Source organism: Mchenga conophoros, linkage group LG3 (genome assembly GCF_057382185.1).
Source record: "Mchenga conophoros isolate Kocher_MC1m ecotype Shallow Benthic linkage group LG3, M_conophoros_male_GT1.1, whole genome shotgun sequence".
NCBI lineage: Eukaryota > Metazoa > Chordata > Actinopteri > Cichliformes > Cichlidae > Mchenga > Mchenga conophoros.
The window spans coordinates 79050068-79072739 of record NC_140528.1 but is presented as its reverse complement, the minus strand read 5'-3'; the positions used below and the strand labels follow the sequence as shown (position 1 = coordinate 79072739).

The 22672-nt window shown below is 39.9% G+C and overlaps 1 protein-coding gene across 6 annotated transcripts in view; it reads right to left on the bottom strand.

Annotated features, from left to right (window-relative positions):
- nrxn2b (neurexin 2b) overlaps window positions 1–22672 on the bottom strand; it is a 707860-nt gene that overhangs the window by 314616 nt on the left and 370572 nt on the right. For all 6 annotated transcript variants that reach the window (XM_085267412.1, XM_085267417.1, XM_085267416.1 and 3 more), the window contains 3 exons: window positions 10645–10764; window positions 9227–9608; window positions 8078–8268 (listed from right to left, as the gene is read on the bottom strand). In XM_085267412.1, coding sequence (XP_085123538.1) covers window positions 8078–8268; window positions 9227–9608; window positions 10645–10764 — 693 coding nt within the window. The remainder of the gene's footprint in view (window positions 1–8077; window positions 8269–9226; window positions 9609–10644; window positions 10765–22672) is intronic.

Sequence of the window (22672 nt, the reverse complement as noted above, 5' to 3'; positions counted from 1 at the left end):
TTGGCAGATCTTCATTACATTGCCTTCTCCCTCTCTGTCGTTCATGATCCAACGCCAGGTGCAAAGTGAAGCAGTGTTAAAGAGGAAATTGAATACAGCGCACGTTCTGTAATTCATCTGGTACACAGGTTTTTCTCACGTTTCTCTTCCAAAGTAAATGAGATTCTAGAGAAAAATCAGACATCCACACCAAGTTCACTGTTTATGCTCAGAACAGTTACAGTTAAAAATTCCCAAAGGACCACTGGGACCTCGAGAATGAACGAATAGAGACAAGTGAAAAAGCTGTTGTCCTTTACCTGACGCAACAAACTGACTTGTATACAACTCCATAACAAATTAGAGGGACCATTTTTTATTTGATAGTCAGTGCTGTAATCAGGCTCATACCGCCCACAATCACTGGACGAGAATTTGTAATTCAAAACATCCAATATGATTCATTACTCTAAACTCCTGTGTAAATGCTTCACTTTAAACAATAAAGAGGCGTGTGCAGTGACTAACACAGATAATGTCTGGAAAACTGACACTGTTTTATTAACAGATTTATCAATACCTTACTTGTTTAAGAGGAAAAAATATTGGATTGGTATTAGGGCTGTGCGATATGACCAAAATCTCATATCCCGATATAAGAATTCTATCGTCGATAACAATATAAATCACAAAAATGTAACATTTTCTGTAAATTATGTGAATCTCGGGCAGCTCGACTTGCGGGAAGTGTTTCCAGCTGCGCGTCATGTAGCTGGAGTCGAGTGTTTTAACCGATGCATGAAACTATACATTTTTAGACATAAATTGTAACGGCCGCCGTTTTCTTTGTGAGTATTTATTACACGGCGTGCTGCGGGGAAAAGCCTGTTCTAACGTTTGAGTCTAAGGTTTATTTTTTAGCACCTGGCGGCTCTTTGAAAAGTCTCAACAGGATCTTGAGCTTTATTGTGAAAGGTTTATGTGGAACATAAACAAGCGGACACGCGGTGGTGTTACCGTCGTTGTTGCTAACGACAACGCATAAAAACAGGCGCTTGTCCGTCGGTAGTGTGGTTATATTAAATATAAGAGAAAGAGAGAACTTTAAGAAATTAATATAGCCACTACAGTGACCATCAAAAAGGTGAAAAAAATATTGCCGTAAACAGTTTATTTTGCGACACCACGAAACAAACGATAGCGTAAAATGAAACGATAGACGTTTTTATATCGTCATCCGATATATATCGTTACATCGAACAGCCCTAATTGGTATCGGTACAGGAGATATGAGTTATCTGTATTTGACATGAGCCATTCTTAATTCAGATATCAATGAGTTATTAATATGCTCCCAGAAAAACAAAGGATCTAACCTAGTGAAAGCAAAAATAGTTCTTTGTAGAGTGGCCATTAGAGAAGTTGTAGTCAATGACACCTCCACACTGGTTTGTGCAATCAGTCAGGGTGGCTTGGCCTTGACATTTCAGATTGCTTTGGTTGGCTGTCAGCATATTTGAATAGTTGAAATTGTGTATAGAGGTGAAGAAGAAGACTGGCAGTATTTACATTTAAGACATATAAAGCACTTTGAGTGCTGGAAAGGTGTTACATAAATGCAAGTACAGCCTGAAATACAGGCAAATGTAATTTCAATTTTAACTGTTGGACATTTTTTTGTTGCACTGTACGAGATCTTTATTTAACAGTTCTTTTGTAACTGTTGGCACAAAGAAGCAGGCTTTAAAGGCTATTCACATGGACATGACACTCAGAAAGAGGGCGACAAAAAGAGGCAAAAGAGATGGAGAAGAGAAATGTATTCCTTTCACATAATAGAACGGGCCCTAGCATTATGGTAATGACATACAATATAATGGGAGGACAGGAAACCCCTCGGGATGTAATAGTGTATGTACATCATCAAAGGATGACTAGATTTTGATGTTTTAGGTCCATCCTGACAAAAGATTCCTTTGAATAAGCGGAAATGTGAAACCAGTGGTGACAGTGTTCTCAGGAGGACGGGGCTGGGCACCCACGGTAGCAGCGATGATGTTCTGCTCATGACCAGCGCCTGATGCAAGGCATTGTTGCCCTTACAGTACATCCTTCAAGGCCCGATGTTGGGCAGCGGAAAATATACACAGTCAAGTGTTTATAAAACACATACTATGGCTGAGTCAAGGTCAGAGGTAGTTAAAGTTATGTTCATTTTATCTCAGAATGTGGGGACGATCACACTGTTTACCGAATACACTCGAAGCCACTGTGTCCTTGAGTGAGACAATGAATTCCTAGCAGCTCCAGGGCTGCTGTACTGCTGCTCATCGTGATCCTCTTACAGAGAAGGGAGGCAAAAGATATATCTCGCCTGTGGGGAGGACAAGCAAGCAAAAATTTCTATGAAGTGTGACAATATTCCCCTAAATCCATAATATAAGAATGACTGAACCACTTACATATACTAGTTTGCTATTTTTTTCTTCATGTATCTTGGCAGAGAGCAGATATACTAAGAAAAGCACAGTTTTTCTGAAAACCCAGAATGGTTCCTAGTAGCCACATCGCTGTTATGCATTTGAACATGGATGAACAGTTGCGGCCTTTCCATATTTTATGGGATCACTTCAGATGACATGGTTCTGTTTCCTGACAAACTGAAAACCTTTAGAGTATCTATCAGTTTTGGGAAGTAGATTCTGCCTTTTAACTCTATCCACTGCCACAGGAGAGTGCTAAAGTTTTCCAGGAGAGAGGAAGGTAGCGATCTAGGTTTTCCTAACTTGGAAGTAGCTGACATAGAATATAGAAAAATGAAAGGGCATCTCAGCAGCATGAAACTTTTGATTAACGACACCGACGCTTTTGAATTCTGCCTGAATCCTGTATTTACTTCCACTGACCATTTGCATGTGCCTCTAAAAAAATGGTAACAGAAAAAGAAACTGAAATCCACGAAGAATTAATCTTCTGGTCTATGTAAAATATAAAAGGATTTTGGTACTGTGGCTGTATTCGTTAGAGACTTTAGGTAGTGGTCAGATGCTGACATTATTGCAAAGCTTTGGGTCAATCAAATGGCTAATCTCTATTTTACTGTGGAGCTCATTAAAATGTGTGTACCTGTTTGTCTTTCTCTCCTGTTCTCCATATTGTGCTTCAATTTGTTCTGCTTTTGTTGGGAAATGGAATGTCATTGCTTTACAATTCCACAAAAATATGCCTCATTAGCTAGCATCTTCAAAAGAAAGGGACACATACTGTCTAAATACGCTCCTCCTAGATTCATCTCCTCATCCTGAATAGATTTATTCTACTGTTGTTAATGTCCCTCATTTCCCCATCACTGTATTTAATAAAGGCAATTAATATCTTTGACATTCTCGTGTTTCTTGTATAGTAAAACAAATTATTCCCTCAGGGCAATCAATGTTTATGTTTACCTCCTTTTCCACAGGCACTGTTCACTTCAGTTTCAGATTTAAAAGAGGTAAAAAGCATCACTGTAATAACAGTCAGCCTGAAGTTAAACTAGCAGTCATCTGCTTCGTATTGGGGCAGCTGTGGCTCAGGTGGTGGAGTGGGTCAGTGGATCAATCCCCAGCAGCTCCTACTGATCCCAGAGTTGAACACAATGCTGTGTGTGCAAATCTGTGTGTGACTGGGTGTATGATAGAGAGATTAAGAAAGCACTTCGAGTGCTCAAATTGAGTAGCGCCAGTCAAATGACCTACATTTAAGAATTTATTGTTTTATTTTGATGAAATCTGTCGTTAGTGCTGAGGTTTAAGGCAGCTCAGCTTCCCAACTTAAATAATTTTCTCCCAAAATTCAAAATGCATAACTGAGATTTTAATATGTAATAACTACCATGTGTTTAGTAAAGTACATTTCCGTGCATCCATAAGAATGGATCTCCATCCAACAGTATGACTGCTACAATAGTAGTAAAAATGTGTATATTTAGTGTACAGGATGTAGCAAAGGACACATATTCTCATTGGCTTTAGTGAAAAACTAATTACCGGTAAGTGTCCTTATATAGCACTAATGAATTAACGATCAACATATCATTGTTAAATTAATTGTGATAACTGCCATAATTAGCATAAACAAATTGGGTCTCTTAGCCTTTGTCCACCCCAAATGGTGTTGTTGGTGCAAGCGAAATGAAAACATATCATGTATACCCTGTAGCTTCCTGTCACAACGAAAGAATCTGCTAATTGTTCTTGTTATCTTTCCAGGGGGAGGCTGTCGTCTTGGTGATAGTCTCGTTAATATAATTATAGTGAAGCCTGAAAATGAACGAGGTAATTAGTAATGTAACATGATATCAGTTAGACCTTGTGACATTTAAAATATGTCATTATTGAAGACTCAAAAACAGCATTAGTTAAGAGATGAAACATTTCAAACAGGAAACGTGGGGATAGACCAACACCCCATCAGATTTAGGGTTAAAAAATGGAAAATATGGAAAGAGGCAAATGGAGCGCTCACAGCATGAGGCATCAAATGAAATTCCTGCAGAGAATAAAGCGTGTTTAATCAAGAAAATCCTTTTTTACATTTTTATTTATTCTGGGGTAATTAATTTTGTAGCAATAATTAATAATTAATTATTGGATCAAAGCAGAGACTCTGCAGGCATGTTAGTAATCAATAACAATTTACACCAAGACGAAGCCAAAGATTCTACAAACTGTTTCAATTAATTCCGTTGTGTCTTTTGATTATATAGGACAAAACTAGTGGTAATACTTATAATGACCCTCATGTGTGATGATAATAGTTATTATTTTACCCCAAACTTTGATCTTACTAAGTCTAACCAAGTAGGTTTGGGGCTCAAACCATCCACATAATTGTTTGCAAACCAATTATTAACCAATCTGTAACCATTAATAATCGTTGCATTGTTTTTACTGTAATTTCCTATCTATTATATATTCTAAACAAGTAATAAATGTGTAATTTCACGTTCCATAAATAAGCCCTCATCGTGATATCATATTGAGCTCATCATGATTTGTGTTCTCTTTGACCTTATTATTGGGTATTTCCATCATATGCCATCATATGATAATAATAGTTTTAAAATGTCCTAGAATAAAACAAGCTATTGCAGTAGAAGAATATGGTAACAACTTGCAGTATGTTGACAAAACTGACGCAGCCGTATTCCCTTTGTGATGTATGTTGAACATGCATCACAACGGGTCTTGCTCTAAGACCTGCTTTTACTCTACAAAACCGCTCAGTGCTATCCTTGGGAGACTGTGTGTGTTGTTCCATCATCATACTTTAGCTGACAAAGAGGAATGCCTTGAAGATTTTTTGCCTGTCCAAAAACAAAGGAAAGGAAGACAGAGAGCACAAAACCCATTTTCCCCATTTTCTCTGTGCAATTACACAGATAAAGCTTGGAGAATTGGATTTTTTTTTCCCCTTTGAAATGCAGACTGAAATGGTGTTAAAGCAAAGCAAAGAGATTGAGAGGAACGTCTTATTGTTGCTATTTCGTCTGGTTTTTTGGTTTTTTTAAACACAGCTTTGTGTGTAACCACTGAAAAGTAACACGAGTATATAAAAAAAGGGGAAAAACATATTCTGTTTATCAAATTTAAATATATATATTTATATATATAATTCTCGAGAGCCTTTCATCACCTATGAAACTATACACATTTAGCCCTGGTGGTTTGTTCTCGTGTTTACAGTGTTTGAGCGCAATATTTTGTCAGGAGGATTGTCACAGATATTCTCTGTGGTTCTACTGTGTTTGAATGCCCAATTAGACAAGTGAATTGAGGATAGAGACATCCCCCAACCCCCTCAAAAGTCCTCTAAAGTGATATTTACAGCCATTATTCTTCCCACTAGCACCAAGCTGCTTCGATATCTACCCCCTGCAGACAAGAATTGTTCAAATAAAGAAAAGGAACCCTGAAAATACATAGATTTTGAACACAGCAGCATGGACATTAACGACACAGATGGAGGGTTATTCCCCAGCCATGTTGAGAATGTGTTGATTGGACAATGAAAAGATGCCTTCTGCCCCATTTAAGAAAAAGAAAATCAATTTGGTGTCTGTAATTTTGAATATGCAAATTGTGCCATTGTTGCTGTATACTTCTGTGCTGGGCAGCTGTCTTTGTATGTTCAGTTGGAAGCATATTATTAGAATCAAGTACAGTTTGGTATCACTTCAGTGCATAATCAGTAGTTGTATTGCTTGCAGAAGAGTTCATCTGACAGCCACGTGTAGTCACGTGTAGATTAATATAACCATGCTGTCATCACACGCTTGCATTCTGACAAGTATCGGTGGGTGTCATGGTGTTACATGTCTTCACTCATACATACTGAATATTCATTAAACAAATTCTCAAATAAACTCGGTGTTTTTCTGTTTTTAACACAGAACAGAGCGTGTGTGCAATAGCGACTTAAATGCAGCTAATTAAGCCTACTTTGTGGAGCAGCAGCCAGTTCTGCACTGTTAAAAACACTAATTTTAGAAAATTGCCACATCTTTTGACAAAATGGCCATAAACACAAATTCAAGACAACAGCTGTGCTTTGGTTGCAGCTATATTTACAATGATCACTCTGTGAGCAAATTCTCATGCACAGAGAGGAGACATGCAAACACATGCAATGTAAATAATTTGTAAACTATAGGAATATAAATGGGATTGTCTCATTCTGTATCTCACTCGTAATATATCCAACCTGCTCGCCTCGCACTGCACAGTAGACATACTGTATACATGCAGTGCATGCAATGGAGAATGAATACACAATTATACAGCGTTAAAAGTCTTGCACTTGCATATTTCACTACTTTGTAAACCAGGGGAGATATGGATTTCCCATTCCTCTATACGTCTTCCTCTACAGACTGCCACAGGATTATTCTGTTTTGGTGGACTGTGCATACTGCAATGGACAAAACTGGAAAAAAGGGTAATGTCTGTGAATAAATCATTCCCCCCAAAAAAAGCTTTTTGATATTTTGACTCCTCACAGACATCAGTGTGCCCAGTGAGTCACCCTGACTTCTGATGTGTCTTACACAAAAATTCCCTGTAACCTCAGGAGCACTCCAAGCTCTGGGACACAACACTGGCAAAATCAAAGTGTTTCCTCCAGTGTCAAACGTAATGTGCGTTCATGGTGGCACTTGAAAGAGTCTAGCCGTGGTCACACGGCAGTCTATCCTCTGCTGTCCATTGTTAATACCCTACATCCAAGAAGTGCGTGTTACTTTTTGATTGCTGACATTCTTAAAGCAGACCAAAGATATTATTCACATGCTGTAAAACATTTTGTGGAACTGCCGAGCGCCTTCCTTTGAAGGCTTATATTTAGAGCGGATTCACAGAGACGCAACATTTAAAAAGTCAAAGTAGTAAAAGGTGCCTCCATCACATAAGCTCATTATTTTGTGGGTAAAAGTAATTCACTATGTGTTTTTGTTTTTTAAAAATCTTCAGTCTAAACAAGAAGCGATGAGCAGTTATTGTTTCTGGTATGATTCTTTTTGTTGTGTGATGTTGGATTTAGGTCAGATAGTGTTATTGCCCTCCTCCTGCTGAACAAGGAGGATCACCTTTTAAAGCAAACAGCCTTTTTATTTCAACCACTGTCCACTCTTGATTGGCCAGCATATTTACACATGAAGCTCAGGATGAAGAGAGATTTATTTTTCTCTGTTAATCACATATGCCCGGACAAAGAAACAAAAAACAAACGCACCTGGTAACACAACCAAAGTGGATTTTGGAGCCATTTTTGTGCAATATGTGTGAAAGAAAATGGATATTTAACAAGAATATCAAACCAGAACTGTGCTACATGCCCACAAAAACAAAGGAATCCTCAAGAAAACCAATGAATATGCAGAAATCCTTTCCGAAAAGCCACTGGGATGCTCAGAGTGGTTATAATTTAGATGGATTTGAGCTGGCGTGTGTTTATGGCCATCCTCCAACAACACTAAAGGGACAGGCCAAGGATGACACTGGGATAGTTATTTCCTGCAAGTGCCAATGTTTTCTGGAAGATTTTACAGTGCTGCTGTTACCTTTGAGGTCCAGGTTGCGCGCTCCATTGGAGTGCTGAGTAACGGTGCGTGAGTCAATCTTGAGTGTGTGTACATTGTTGGCATCCCGGGACACCACCACATTGTGCCACTGGTTGTCGTTGAGTGGTTTGTCTGAGTTGCCCTTCATCAGCGACGGGCCATTGCCAAGATCAAAGACGTAATGGATGTACCTTTGAAGAAAGACGTCAGGATTAGGACTGTGTTCCTAACTCTTGTAACTCAACAGCGGTGCACGAGTTAAACAAACTCATTTGTTTCAGGCACTTTTTATTCCACTAAAAGATGCTCCAAGATGCTGTAAGAACATTTTTTGGGGGGAAAATACCAACCGTTTATGTAACTGTACCTGGAAACTGTGATTTGTTTTGGAGTTTTTTCTGGCTGGTTAAACATGTAAATATAGATACCTACTTTGTCTAAAACTCTGTGCTTGGCCACAGGCAGATGAGGTGGCACAGTTCCCTCCTTCACACAAATATGGCTGTCTTTTGTGTTGTGGGTTAAAGCTATTGTGCTTGTTTCATTCAAGGTATGTGATTTTTTTTCTACCTTGAGTCCAATTCCTTTATGTAGCCTCTTGTCTTTTCAGGGTAGAAGCAGCTCAGGCTTTTGTGTTATAATGATGCCGAATTCAGAGCACAAGGGAAGAGACAAACACTACCAAAAGCCTCTTTTGGAGACCCTAATTATAAGCAACTTTTAGGTTGATAAGATTCACAAGTCCAGCCACTTTATTTTGGGGTTGTGATGGCTTTGTCAAGTCTTTGTAGAAAAAAAAAACAACCTGAGAAAAACCAGATATCTCTACTTCCTGTTGACCAACCACTAACAAGCTACAGCATGCGAAGCTTTCAGCTGAGCTTTTAAGATGACTGATTATGATTACTCACAAACATACTCTAAACTAAGTTACACCGAGCCCAGTCTGATTCATAGCAGCATTAAATGACTCACTGATCTGTGGGGAAAATATATGTGCTTATGTGCTCTATGTAAAAACAAGGGCTGGTGGACAGAAATCTGCAGAGCGCAGGGGAAAAGCAACATCATCTTTTTTAGGCATAGCATACAATAATGAAAAAACATAAAATGATTTAGACAATTAAGAAAAACCCAAGTAAAACTCACCCCTTTACCAGTTCCACAACTATAAAGTCGCTCCCATCTCCGGAGTTGAAGAGCATCAGGCCATCAGGCGTGGTGGTTTTAAACTGAAAGAACAGGTGCATGGAGGCATACGCTTGTAACGTCGCTAATGCTAAGTAGCTGCCTTTTGTTCGAAATGTCACCGGATCCGCAATGATGTGGCGCATGCCAAAGCGGGCATTCAGCTCGCAGTAGGAGATGTCCCCGTTTTTACACTGGTCTAGATATGGCACACTATTGAAGGTCAGGCCCTGCAGATGGCCAATGAAGTTTGAGGGGACCACGGATATGAAGCGGCGCTCAGTCATGATGCCCGTCTCAATGTTGTGGAACTCAAGATGTGTGTGGGCACCAGTCATCTGGCCTAAAGATTGTGGATAACAAAGATAACAAAGAAAAAAAACATTAGCAGATGGTACTATATTTCATTATTATTAGCCTTTATTCATTTATTTTATAATTATTATTATTATCTTTACAGTATAGTAATCAGTTATATTGCTGATCTACGCTAAACAATACAGTTGTGTTTCAGGACAGATAAGGAGTAATCGTCTTGGTAAACTGCAGATTAAAATCCTTTCCCTACTAAAACCCAGAAGAGCCTGCAAGGCATCTCTTGGCATCATTTCCTTTTTTCTTTACCAGGCACTAGTTTGTGAATAATGTCAGTCTTCACAGGGTTGATTTTCACTAATGGTCTCGACATGCCCACTCTTTTTTTTCCCCTCTGCATCTACCACACACACTCAAACTCACCTTTTCGCTCAGCCTTTGCCCTCCCATCCTTTCGCCTGAGGCCACAATGTTATGTGTGCCTCTGATGCCACCTTGTATTTGACCTTTTATCCTTCTCTTGGATGCAGGCAGAACCAATTTCTTTGAACTTTGTTCATTGGCTTGCTCACTCGTGGTAAGTAAAATAGCAATCCCCAAAAAAGCTCTGGCTGTATTCAGCGTCAAATATGTATGTATCCTTTTGCTTTTTATACATTTTTATGGCTTTGCCAGGCTTTGCAGCTAAGGTACCTGGCATTTAAGGGCTTTAAAAATTAGATATAGCGTAAGTCACTGTGGGATGCTTGGAAGGTTGTCATGGAGATTGGGAATTGGGTACAAACATCTTAAATTTAGCATTATTTGTAATATAAACGCTTGCCAGCTGAATTGCCATTATCTCTAAATATGAGTTCAACAATAAAAATGTCTCATTCATTTTAACTCTAATTTGTCACCTTTATGTCTCAAATCAGATGTTTTAATGACAACTAGCAAAACAGCTGCTGTGAGCCTGTTGTACATACATTATCAGCAGAACACGTGGATTTGAGAATGCAGCACCACGCTCATTTACAGCATCTCACACCAAATGAATCCTCAGTGTCCTAATCACAACTAACCTTCCACTGTGACGTTATCCACAGACAGCTGTAGGTTCTTGCCTCTCCGCACCACCTTCACCATGTGCCACTCGTTATCGTTCAGCTTCTGCCCCGCGAACAGCGTCTCGGGTCCTTTGCCTGTTGTAGGGGGAGTTAAAATCACAAAACAGCACAGCAGAGATGATGTGTGCGCCTACCAACCCCCACCCCAAACACCTTCCTTCCACCTCCACCTCCCAGCCACCCCCCCAGCACACACACACACACACACACACACACACACACACACACACACACACACACACACACACACACACACACACACAGATCACACACTGTAGGTGACAGGGTTGGTAGAGAAAACCTGCATGTTTGCAAAACACATTCGTGCTATTGATTTTCTCACTATGCTAGGCATGAAAGGAACTGAATATCTAGCCCGACACATGCTGAGTTGCAGACATTATATGAAGGCATGTCCTGCTTTCACAAAGCATCTCGATGTGCTGCATAAGTGGAGGAGACCAGGTGGTTTAACTGCTCACTCCTAAAACCTCCCTCCACCACTCTCCTCCTTAATTCTCTTTCCATTTCTCTTCTCCCAATTCTCATCGCCTCAGCTCTACCACTAAAGGATACACAGTTTTGTGGAATGGCATATGGTTTTGCTAAGATGCTCTATAGAGAAATATTTACATAAGAATGTTTTCAAAGTGGGGAGAAGGCTATTTATAAGCTGCCAATGACAGAGCTTGATTTCCTCAACATAAGAAAAAACTGCTGGCGTGAGGTACCGGCAGCAGAAAAACAGTGTGGGTTTTTATTCTGTTATGAATGCAGCAATGATCTGCTGATTTTATTCTTCGCTAAAAGTTAAGGTAGGAGCACGTTGTGTGGAAGAGCAGTGCCAAATTTTGTGGACTGAATACAGATGAATAAGCGTAAAGGCTATGGCCAAAAAAAAGTAAAATCCTTATATCACATGGATTCAGACTCTAAATGAAGGTCTAGCTGTAGTGGGACTGGGGTGATCATTATAATCAATGATCGGAGAGAAGGAAGAGAGTTTTTGTCAACAACAATATAATGATGGGAAACTTTCACCTCAGTGGCAGCAGGACACACTGAAATAGTAGAAAGCCAAAAGACACCAGTCTCATCCATTCTTTTAGGTGGCTCTGAAGTAGACTGAGGGCCATTGAGGCAGATCAATAGAGACACGATGACATCAAAAGATTGTGGCTTTCTTACACCATTAGCACTGATGATTTGCTTATTTTGAGTCTAATATTTGCTGCCCCACACCAATTCCAGGGTCACTGCCTCGCTTCTGACTAGTTAGCCGGCTGGAGCTGGAGTGTGCAGCTGCTCGAGTGGATGATGTAGTACAGCCTGGTGAAATATGATGGTCCCTTTCCCAGTTCTGTGTGAAATTATTTAGTCTAGAGGAAAAAAAGGAATGTACCATCAATTGATGGCCCCACTTGGCAAGAACACACACTGCCCACTGGAGAACCGTTTTCCCATTTACCCCTGTCCCTTTTTCATTATATTGTTTTTTCATTATTTTTTTTCCTTTGGCTACATAAAATGTGAAAGAAACACTTTGATCCCTCATATGTGAAAGGAAGAGGCTGCTATATAGATGCAAAGAGAGCAAGTGTGGAGGAAAGTTGCAAGCAGAGAAATTAAAGCTGATACAAAGATATGCAGGAGTGCAGAGATAAAATGTGAAAATGGATGACAGCGAAGAAAGAAAAAAAAGAGCCCTACAAAAACCTAAGAAAAAAAAAAGTGCAACAGAGCTGCAGTAGAGCTGGCTGGCTGATGTAAGAGTGTAAAAGTTAGAAAAGTACAACAAAAATGAATGGCAACAGCTACACTTTCAGAATGGAGTCCATGTAATATTTATTTTCCCTGGCTTCTACAGGCCACAGGAGAGCCAGGTCCACCGCTACCCACACAGCAAGAGTCATTTGGCTATAGTACCTCTAACAATGGGGGGAAAAATGTATGCTCCTCTGGCCGGGCTAGCCAAGCAACAAAAAGTTCTGGGCAGAAGGTGGTGAAAGTGCAGCCAGGGACCTGTTAGGCTGTATGGTCAAAGTTGGAAACACTGAAGGGAAAGCACAGATAAGGTGGGGATGCAAGTCCACTGTCAAAGGTTAAAGACGAGTTTTGCTGACTTTTGTTGATTTTAAAATTAAAAGGCTTTCAGTTAAAGTAGTTTAATACCTATGTGGGTAAGACGGGTTAAGTCTGTAACCGGTGATTATCTGATTTTATGCTACAAACATCATGAATCCCCAAAATGAAGAGCACTGTGACCAGAGCTGTTAGCCTTGCTGAGAAGTTGGAGACGTATAGATTGTTGTCTGTAGCTCTAAAGGCTCACTGCTGCTCCCCCTCCTTGTCCCACTACCCTGTTCAATTTTTCAAACTTATTCAATGTTAAAAACAACAACGTGTTTTTAAAAAAACAATTACGGTAAGTGTCAAGTTCAATGACATTTTTTGACTGCTTTTTAATAAAATGTCAACTTGTGTTTTCTTCTTAACGTATTACTCCTTTTAGTGTAAAGCTACAGCACTGGGGAATGCTTAAAATGTCACCATCACCAGGTTTAATTACAGTAAATATCTAGATATGTAAATGTTACCTCATTAGGTGCCAGTGAATTAACATTTCATTTCAGTTTTCACTAAAACTTGAAAGAATTTAATGTCCTGATCCTAAACCCATCACTGGAGAACACTGACTGCCTCAAACCGATTGTGATGAAGTTGGTGGTGATATTGCTTGCAGTTAAATTAAGTAAAGCCTTACTTCACTGCCCAGGTAACAAGGCAAACAGCAACACTAAGGACTTGCAGTATGGGGTTAAATGAGCCACTAAGCTGGTAATGTAGCCACTCTCTGAGAGAAGTACTCCTTGGTGAAAAAACAAGGAGGGGAAGAGGGCTCATTAATGAAGAAGCTGACAATTATTAAAATGAAATGAATTCTCATTCTGCCACTTGTGCGTTCTTACTCTGTCTTGATCAGCGGGGCAAAGGGCTGTGATCATATAAACAGAAGCTCCTTGTGCCTCTATCTCTCCCATTCCTTTGTTCCATCCTGCCACTTTTCTTTACAGCTTCTAAATGCATCACAGAGGCACTGAAAAGAGTAAAAATAACTACGATTGTGGACTACTTTCATTGACTGTGTCAGCTCACCATTAGTGAGAGGTGTGATGCTTGTGGGCTGTTGCGTAATTACCAGCAGCCATCCATCATTGGTTGCTGTTTTCTCTCTGTAAACAACCTTGATTAATGCAATCGGATCAATGCAACACAGGTCCTCAGCCAATGGCTGCAGGTTGTTGCCATCAGCCTCTATACAGGCTGTGAGACTGCTGGTGCAACAGCAAGTACTTGAGCACAGTTGTTTAATTATTTTGTCTAAACTCTGATCACGGCAACTTATGAGAGAATAGCTTATAATCACTCAGCGAGCAATGCTGACAACACGACAATCAAGAAATAAAACATGAAAAATGTTTGTTTTCTCTTACTTTGCAAAATAGTAGAGGTCCAAATATCTCTTAGACCACTGATAATATGTGTAGCTAGAAGAAGAATCTGACAGTTTGAATATCTCGCCCTGCCTAATGACTTTTCTTATCCCTGTTCATATTTGTCACAGACACCACGACTCCAAGCCCCTTTATTAAACACAGTATGTTTCACTTAGATTCTTTTGCATTTTGCACAATGTCAGAGTTTTGTGTGGTCCTGTTAACATCTAGCTGTCACATAGAATTAGCTCCAAATAATAATGGCTATATATAGTATACCAAGCAAGCTTTCTGGCATGATTATTAAGTCAACCAGTGCACCAAAGTCTGGCCAGAGGGAGCAAAGCCAGTCTGAGATTTGCTGGGCAAATGTGCTTGCCAAAATGACAACGCCACAGCACACCATCACAGGGCTACAGGCAGTAAGTTTGCTGCTGGTGTAACAGTGGACGACTATGAAAGCAGCAATGAGTCATGCAGTCGTACAGAGAAGCGTACAGAGAAGCGTACAGAGGCCGTTTATCGGGGTTGCTCGAGCATATGCAGTTAGTGTGTTGAGATTGCAGGGGTCAGGCGCAACTGCAGGGTGCGTCTGCGAGTTAAAGGGTCAAATTTGTCTAGGGGCAACTGACTGTGATGGTGTGTCTGATCTAACAAGACAGCTTATACCCCGATCTACTCAGATTAAATAAAATAAATAAATAAATAAAATGCCACAGGATTCACATCAAATGTAGCAAAACATTTATGTTCCAGTATCAGTGTAGCACTGAAAAGTCCCCAATCGGCTATCACATAAAAAAATAAATGTAAATGCAATGCGTGTATTATAGGATAATGTTGTTCCCTGATGACACCGCTTTTTTTTTTATCTCATCACTCAACCAACCATCCAGGCCAACCTGAGCTACTATCTTGGTTGAGCTCCAAAGACTAAATCTCCAGGAATCATAAAATGATATGATGCCAAGCATCATATCATTTTATGATGCTTGGCAGAATGTGCTGTCTTTAACTATGGGATACAGAGGCGAATACCAGCCTAAGCTCTGTGATTTTAATTCCCTGGAAGAAAGCACAACCCTGACTAGCTACTGCTCTGGACTTTCGAGGTCATGAGCTTCTGCAAAGCCATGCACAAATTTATGCATTCACATAAACGCACACACTTGCAAGCACTCGTGGGAAAAAGGTAAATCTAACAGCGGACTACAGTCTAATTAAAATAAGTTCAAGAAAGAACCCCACTGCCATTTGTTTCATTCTTGGCTCAGCAGCCCCACTCTGAGGGGGAAAAACTGTACCGACGAAGCCGGAGCAAGGGAGACTCAGAGGGGCTTGTGCAGTCGGGAGCGAATGGAAAATGAGAAGATCGTGGATACCAAATGACTGAAATTGATTTTTCATGCAAAGTGGTATAGAAAACAGAGCCAGAGAAACCAGTGCTGACCAGGGGGAATTGTAATGCTTGGCTTCTCCACGAATTCATATGGTAAAGAGGGGCATTGAAAAATCTGCTTAGCAAGACAGACAGGTGCTGTAATCATATATGTGTGTGTGTGTAAGTGTAAGACTTGTTTATGTTCATGATTAGCATTTCACTAACAGGTGATAGACCTCAGGCAACCCCCCTTTGTGCACCCATCTGGTAAAGCACATTGTGCGCTCAGCACACTCCAGTGTTCACACTCCTTCCCACACACAAGTATGCAAAGAACTGTGAAAGGGAATATGGAGTTTTAAGGTAGGTAAAAAGGATATACATCCTCCTCTTTTAAAATGAACTAAGGGCCATTATTAAGCAGGAGTAGCTACCTATGTTTGCTGCCCCATACCAATCTAAGAGATCTAGGAGAAAATAAACAATTCCTCTCAAATTAAATTAAAATTTCTCTAATTGTTAAAAAAAAAAAAAAAAAAGCCAAATAGTGATAGCAAGCAATGATAACATAGTAAATTTGATAATTAAACGATAATTCAACAAATAACAGTCCCTGAACAAAGTTGACTTTTTCAAAAAATTTCAGGAATAAGAAAATATGAATTGGAGGTGAAAATACAAAGCTGGTATGAATACGACTCAGATTTTGCCCGCCAACAGAGCAACAGAGAAGATTTATGAGGACAAGTTAAAGCTATTTTATACACAGGGGAACTTTACAGAGCTTTGAAATTTTAAAAAGAAATTACAACTTGGGGACCGAGGATTTTTTTTTAAAGATATGTATAAATGAGGCACTAGGCAAATAAAATTATCAGGGAAGGGTTGGGCAAAGCGGATGATATATTAAATGTCTTCCTATCAATACATAAACAAGAAAGCAAGCATAAAACAATATCAAAGCTTTACAGGGGCCTCCAAGAGTCCTCAAAAGCAAATATCAAACTTATTAAAAATAAATGGGAGCGAGAAGGTGAAACAAGTAAAACAGAAAGGATGAAAAAAGTTTAAATCACAAAAGAAAAGCACCCTTATACACAGCTATGGGTAAAAAAAAAGGGTTTTAGTTACTGATGTACAGAAAAAGCCAGAGGTGGGACCAAGTCATTGTTTTGCAAGTCTCAAGTAAGTCTCAAGTCTTTATCCTCAAGTCTCAAGTCAAGTCTCAAGTAATGTCAGGCAAGTCAGAGTCGAGTCTCAAGTCACTGGTGTAAAAGTCCAAGTAAAGTCACAAGTCTGAAATTTTGAATTTCAAGTCCTTTCGAGTCTTTAAAAAAAACAAACGAAAAAATAATGTTGCAGTTATATGCTAAATGTAAATATTAGACCATGTAATTTTTAAATCTGTGTTTTTCTCAACACATGACAAAATAGTGAACTTAGAAAATATACACAAATTGTGAAATTGCACCTCTTTAAAATGCAGCTCAATTAAACTTAGCTCCAAGAATAATTTTCACCGACAGTTCTGAGATAAGCTGCATGTTATTCTTGGATGCGGTTGTAGGACCGGCTTTAAAATCGCATGACAAAAATATCATACATAAATAAATGATTTTTTTTTTTAAATATCATTTAAAAAAAAACTGCATCACCAACGTAGCCTGGAAAACATTTGCTAGTTAGATGAAGTCAGCTATCTCATCGTAGCATATTTATATGCATATTTATAATTATATGCTTCTTGGAGTGAGTGCACACACTCATGAAGTTTAGTAACTTCAGGTCACTGCAACAAGCCCAGGTACAGTTTACCGACGGATGGGTACAGGACCTTGAAATGCACCGTGTAGAACGAAAGACCATCGTACGTATCATAAGTTTACCAGTCTCACAAATCGTCGTCATAAATACACATTCCTTAACCGTTTATTAATAGGACCTTTGAGCTCAACGGTAATTAATTAGCAGTGGAAATAATTTCTGGTAGCATCACAGAAATGTAGCAGTGACAATAATACTGTATGCTGTAATCGTACTGGACAATTAGTGATACAAAACAACTGTTTTATCCTGTGAATAAAAGTATATGTTTTTGTCAGTGTACCATAATAACAGAAGCGAAACGCAATATTGTGTCAGGACAATTCACTATTTATGCACAATAAACACAATAAATAAAGGAGCATAGTGCGACAATTTCTGTTCAGCGCCAGACTTGCTTGTAACCTATATCACCAATTATGTTATGAAAAATGACGTATTAACTACTAAAAAACACTGACCTTCGTGTAAATGCTTGGAGCAGACTAACCTGTGAGCTGGAGGGTTCTGGGACGTTATATTTGGTCTTTGAATGGCTGCAATCCAGTCGCCTCTTTGTTACTTCGGAAACATGGCTCGAACAATTTCTCTTCAATGACATAATCCGATAACAACCGATCTCTTTACCCGTCGGCTTCCCGTGGCTGTCATGCGACCGGCTATTGCAGTTAATAATACAACAGCTTCTTGACATTTTTGTGTTTCTTTTTATCGCTGTATAACTGATTTTAATTGAAAGCCTGCGTGCGCTAGTACCGCTTGCCACGAGTTCCCAGAATCCTTTGCGGTTCTACCCGTGAATGACGTCACATTTTCAATCTCTATATAATATGCATGTTAAATTTTATATTTGGGGTAAAATATCAAGTCTTTTCAAGTAAACCGGTTCAAGTCCAATTCAAGTCCCAAGTCATTGGTGTAAAAGTCCAAGTCAAGTCACAAGTCTTAGAACATTTTTTCAAGTCAAGTCTAAAGTCATAAAATTAATGACTCGAGTCTGACTCGAGTCCAAGTCATGTGACTCGAGTCCACACCTCTGGAAAAAGCACCAACCCTTCAAAGATACTAGTGCAGGCCTTTCATCTTTGGGTAAGTGTGGGTAAGCTTTGGGATTGTACCCACACTTATCACACATGGAGCTCAAGTGGTAATTGCACAGCAGTTTTGCCCTTTGGGTTCCCTGCGTGGATTTTTATATGCAAGTCTACTTTGAGTAGACCACAGAATACCCATGTGGGAAACACAGCAGTTTTGCCCTTTTAGGACCCTAAGAGGGAATTCTGTGGTTAACCCACTGTGGGTTGCCCATAGTACATGTAGATGGGGCTCCATTGGCCTCTTTGTGAATTAGCCCAGGCAGGCCAGAAGCACTTTTACCCTGAAAGGCCCCCCATCACATTTTTCTTTGGCCAAAATGGGTTTGCCAATAAAAACCCATGCTGGGATTCCAAAGGGCAAAACTGCTGCCCGCCCTGTGTAGGAACACCTACATGGGCCCTGCGTGGGATAACTGAGTTTGCCAGGCCCACACAGCTTACTGATAACCTATCTACTGTGTTCCTGCACAAGCATGTTTGTAACTGTGACTACTGAAGAAAATGAAACTATAGAACATTTTTTTAATACACTGACAGAAATACAAGGCTGAGAGAAGATGATTGATTGAAAACCTGAAGGAAATAAAAAGTGAAACTGGATCTTGTTCATAAACTGCAAAAGAACTCAAGAAGCAAAATACATATTCCATTTTGTATGATCGACTATCTTTGTTGAAAGGATTTGAGTTTTCCTTTGTGTGTGTTTGAGGGCAAGTGACTCTATAGTGAAGTGGCTCACATGTTCGACTATCGTCAAGCAATTGTCAGGAACGAAGGGTTTAAAAATCTGCCAAGTCACCTATCTGGTTACTTTGACTTGATGAAGTTACTTTTCTTTTCCAATTAATGTTCTGATGTACACTACATCCAACTGGTGGCAGTAATGTACCATGTTGCACATGTGTGCCCTGAACAATAGGGGTAGGGGAGTCCACACCAAGTATATAGGTATACTGTGGGTATGCTGCTACTCTCTGCTTAGTGTGGGGAGCCCATACTAAGGGCTGTCCCACTGGGATCCATGTGGACCCAAAGTGCAGGCCACAGATGTGCCCTACATATCATGCTGGTACTGGGGCCTGTGGGTCTGCCTACAGTGCCTGAACACAGGTCACAAGGGGGATGTTTGCAGGTAGGAACAAATTGCTGATGGATTATCTGTAGCCAAATAAACAAACAGAAACTGTTCTGGGGTTTTTTTGTTGTTGTTTTTTGGAATAGTATTTAAATGCATAACTATACAAAGACCAATTTAATTCAGACCTGCTATTTTGTTTTAGTCTCTTATACAAAAACATGAACATCGCTGTAACACTACAGCTGTTAAACCAAACTGGACTAAAATAGAGCACGAGTACAAAAAAGTTATCACTGAAAACTAATTAATTAATTTTAATTACACCGAGAGCTTATTAAATAAACAATAAACAAAAACCAGATGAAGCCCAGTGTTGCTCTTGTAATCACCACCTATTGATCAGCAATGCTTTCCAATTTATTAAGAATAATAAAAAAGAAAAAGGCAAAGCAGACAATATAAAAGTGCAATATAAACCAAAAATGCTTTTAGAAATATTTGGTTTAGCCAGTGCAGGAATAGCAATCAATCAGTATACTTGATCAGTTTCACCTTGTGATGTCTCATTCTCTATATAGAGCCATGTGTACAGGTTTGTTGCTAGTGTTAAAAGATTGATTTTCGTGCACCAAAGTAGTTACAGCTGTAACAATGAGAAGCTGGTGGGTGTTTCTTAGGTGTACCGTAGGCAGTGAACTGAGACTACATGGTCTTCTTCCTTCCTACATTTGTGGGAGGTGCGTGTATGAGTGTTTGTGAGTGAGAGAGAGGGAGTGAGCAGAAGCGGGTGAGAGCTTACGCTTCCGTTCAACCTTGCAGAGGAGAGCGGTACATGCTGTGCACAATAGCTACATCTCCCACACACAAACATGTTGTCCTGTTTTCATACTGTACAACAACAGTATTCTAACTGGATGATTGGGATCTCTGTGTGTAAGCTTGGGTGGATAACCGTTAAAGAGAATGAAAGAAAGTAAGACCAACCCATTTTCAAAGAAGTACTGTTAAAATTTTAATTCAGGCCTTGGGTTATCGCGTTGGCGGTGGTGAGGGGAACGAAGGCAATGAGAGGGCAGAATATGTGTGTGGACAGAAGATGATGACCGGGATGCTGTGTCAGCATTGCTCTTTTTCTGGCCAAGAATGTGGCACAGGAGCGCCGCGGGATAATTTGATGACACGTTTGTGTGTTTGAAAGTGACCTAAGCGAGGAGGAGGCGATATGTACGCGAATGTTCGTGTCTATCCACCTGTACTTTATATCACAATTGTCTGGAAAACATATTGAGCTTTGAGGACTTATTTGTTAGATTTACATATTTTTTATGATGGTTTGAGTGTGCCAATGTGTGCGGTGCATTAGAGTGTTTCGCAGTTTAGTGCCAACCCCGTGTCCCCTCTCTCCTTTGCCATCTGTGCTCCTGGCATGGCTCCTTACTGTCAGTAATGAAGAGGAACCACCCCCACTCCCATCTCCACTCTCCTCCACCCACCCACCCCTCTCTCTCACTCTTTTGCTTACTTGTCTGGCTCTCTAACAAACCTTTTCCTTTAACTGTGTTGTCTTTCCCCCAAAATGACTTTACTACCTAGAAATCTCCATACACTCCTAAACTCCCGAACTCGCTGCTTTTGAAACATCCCCCTGAACTGCAGCTCCCCTGAATCTGCTTGACTTGATATTGATTCTTCTTTAAACAGAGCCTCTCAGCATGGTGCCTCTTAAGTTCAAACATTTGAAAGCCTACTTCCCACTCAAATGAACAAATCCTATAAATACTGCACATCTGTGTTCTAAAACCCACACTCACAGCCTAACATTATATATACTTGCACACAAATAAATGTAATCACACGTGAACCATACGCATATATCACATACGATAATATGAAATGCTAATGTAATTGGTCTTATATTAGCTATCCCCCAAATCAGTACTGAAGCCAAATTCAGTTTTAACAGCAAATGTCAAAGTTGTTTTATGTCAGCAAAGCTACAATTAGCATTTAGAGTCCTGTTAAAAACTAAATACAACCCGTGTTTCAGTAGCTTCTCGTACTACCTGCAGCAGCAATAATTCGAAGTGATAATTTTCTGCATCTAAGTTTCTTTCTTTCATTGTAGAGAAATCCTGACTCACTATTCTTAACAATGTTGCTTCAGTTCATTGAGGTTTGTGGGCATTCATTCATGCACGGCTCTCTTAAGAGTCCTTAAGAGTCAAGTGCAATTAATCAGCAGCACCTGGTTCCTATTTAACTTCTGAATTCTTAGTAAGCAGTGTGTACTTTTTCACACAGGACGCTATGAAAGCATTTTCCCATGATTGTATTTGACACATTGTTGCTAAAGTTTCCATCCAACTCTGAACGGAACACTTGGAACTCACATACAGTATCCTGTGATTATTGAAAAGATGTGTATTTAAACTTGTCTTTAACAAATCATTTTTTTTTGTGACTGACCCTGAAACATAACCAAGTTACAGTATTTTTAAGTATTATTCTGCAGAATGAACTGACATTAGGAAAACAACACAACAACTTCAACTGTAAGTGAACTATTGTGTAACTGGTTTATCCACTGTCTCTGCTCTTCTACTCTCTACTTAAAACCAACACTCCCTGGTTCTCCATCACTCCCTTGTTTCTCTGAGAAGCATTTTGGGGGGAGTAGTTCAGGAGGTCTTGGACGCCATGCATTTCCAAACCACAGGTTCAGTGCACTTTTCCTCATGTTTCCCTCTAATGAGCCCTCCCTTGTGCCAGCATAGCCTGGAGCAGATGGGATGGTTCAGCATGGCATCACCAGCCGACACAGTGGCATGTCAAACAGGCGGTCATGGGCCTGAGCATGCCAAGCACAGTCATACTCTATCGCCATATGGGAATAATGTGCACTGAGATCATGCTGGATAGGCTGACAGAGTGCGATACATGGCCTGAGTCGCCTGCAAATCAGAACAAATGCCTATGGATGCTTAAGCATATATGTATAAGTCTCAAGGCACAAACAAATGACTGTTGACCAGGCTGAGGTCAAGGCTTCAAACACGCTCAGAGTACTGCTGTAGACACTCATCTGTTCACACATGCAAAATGCTCT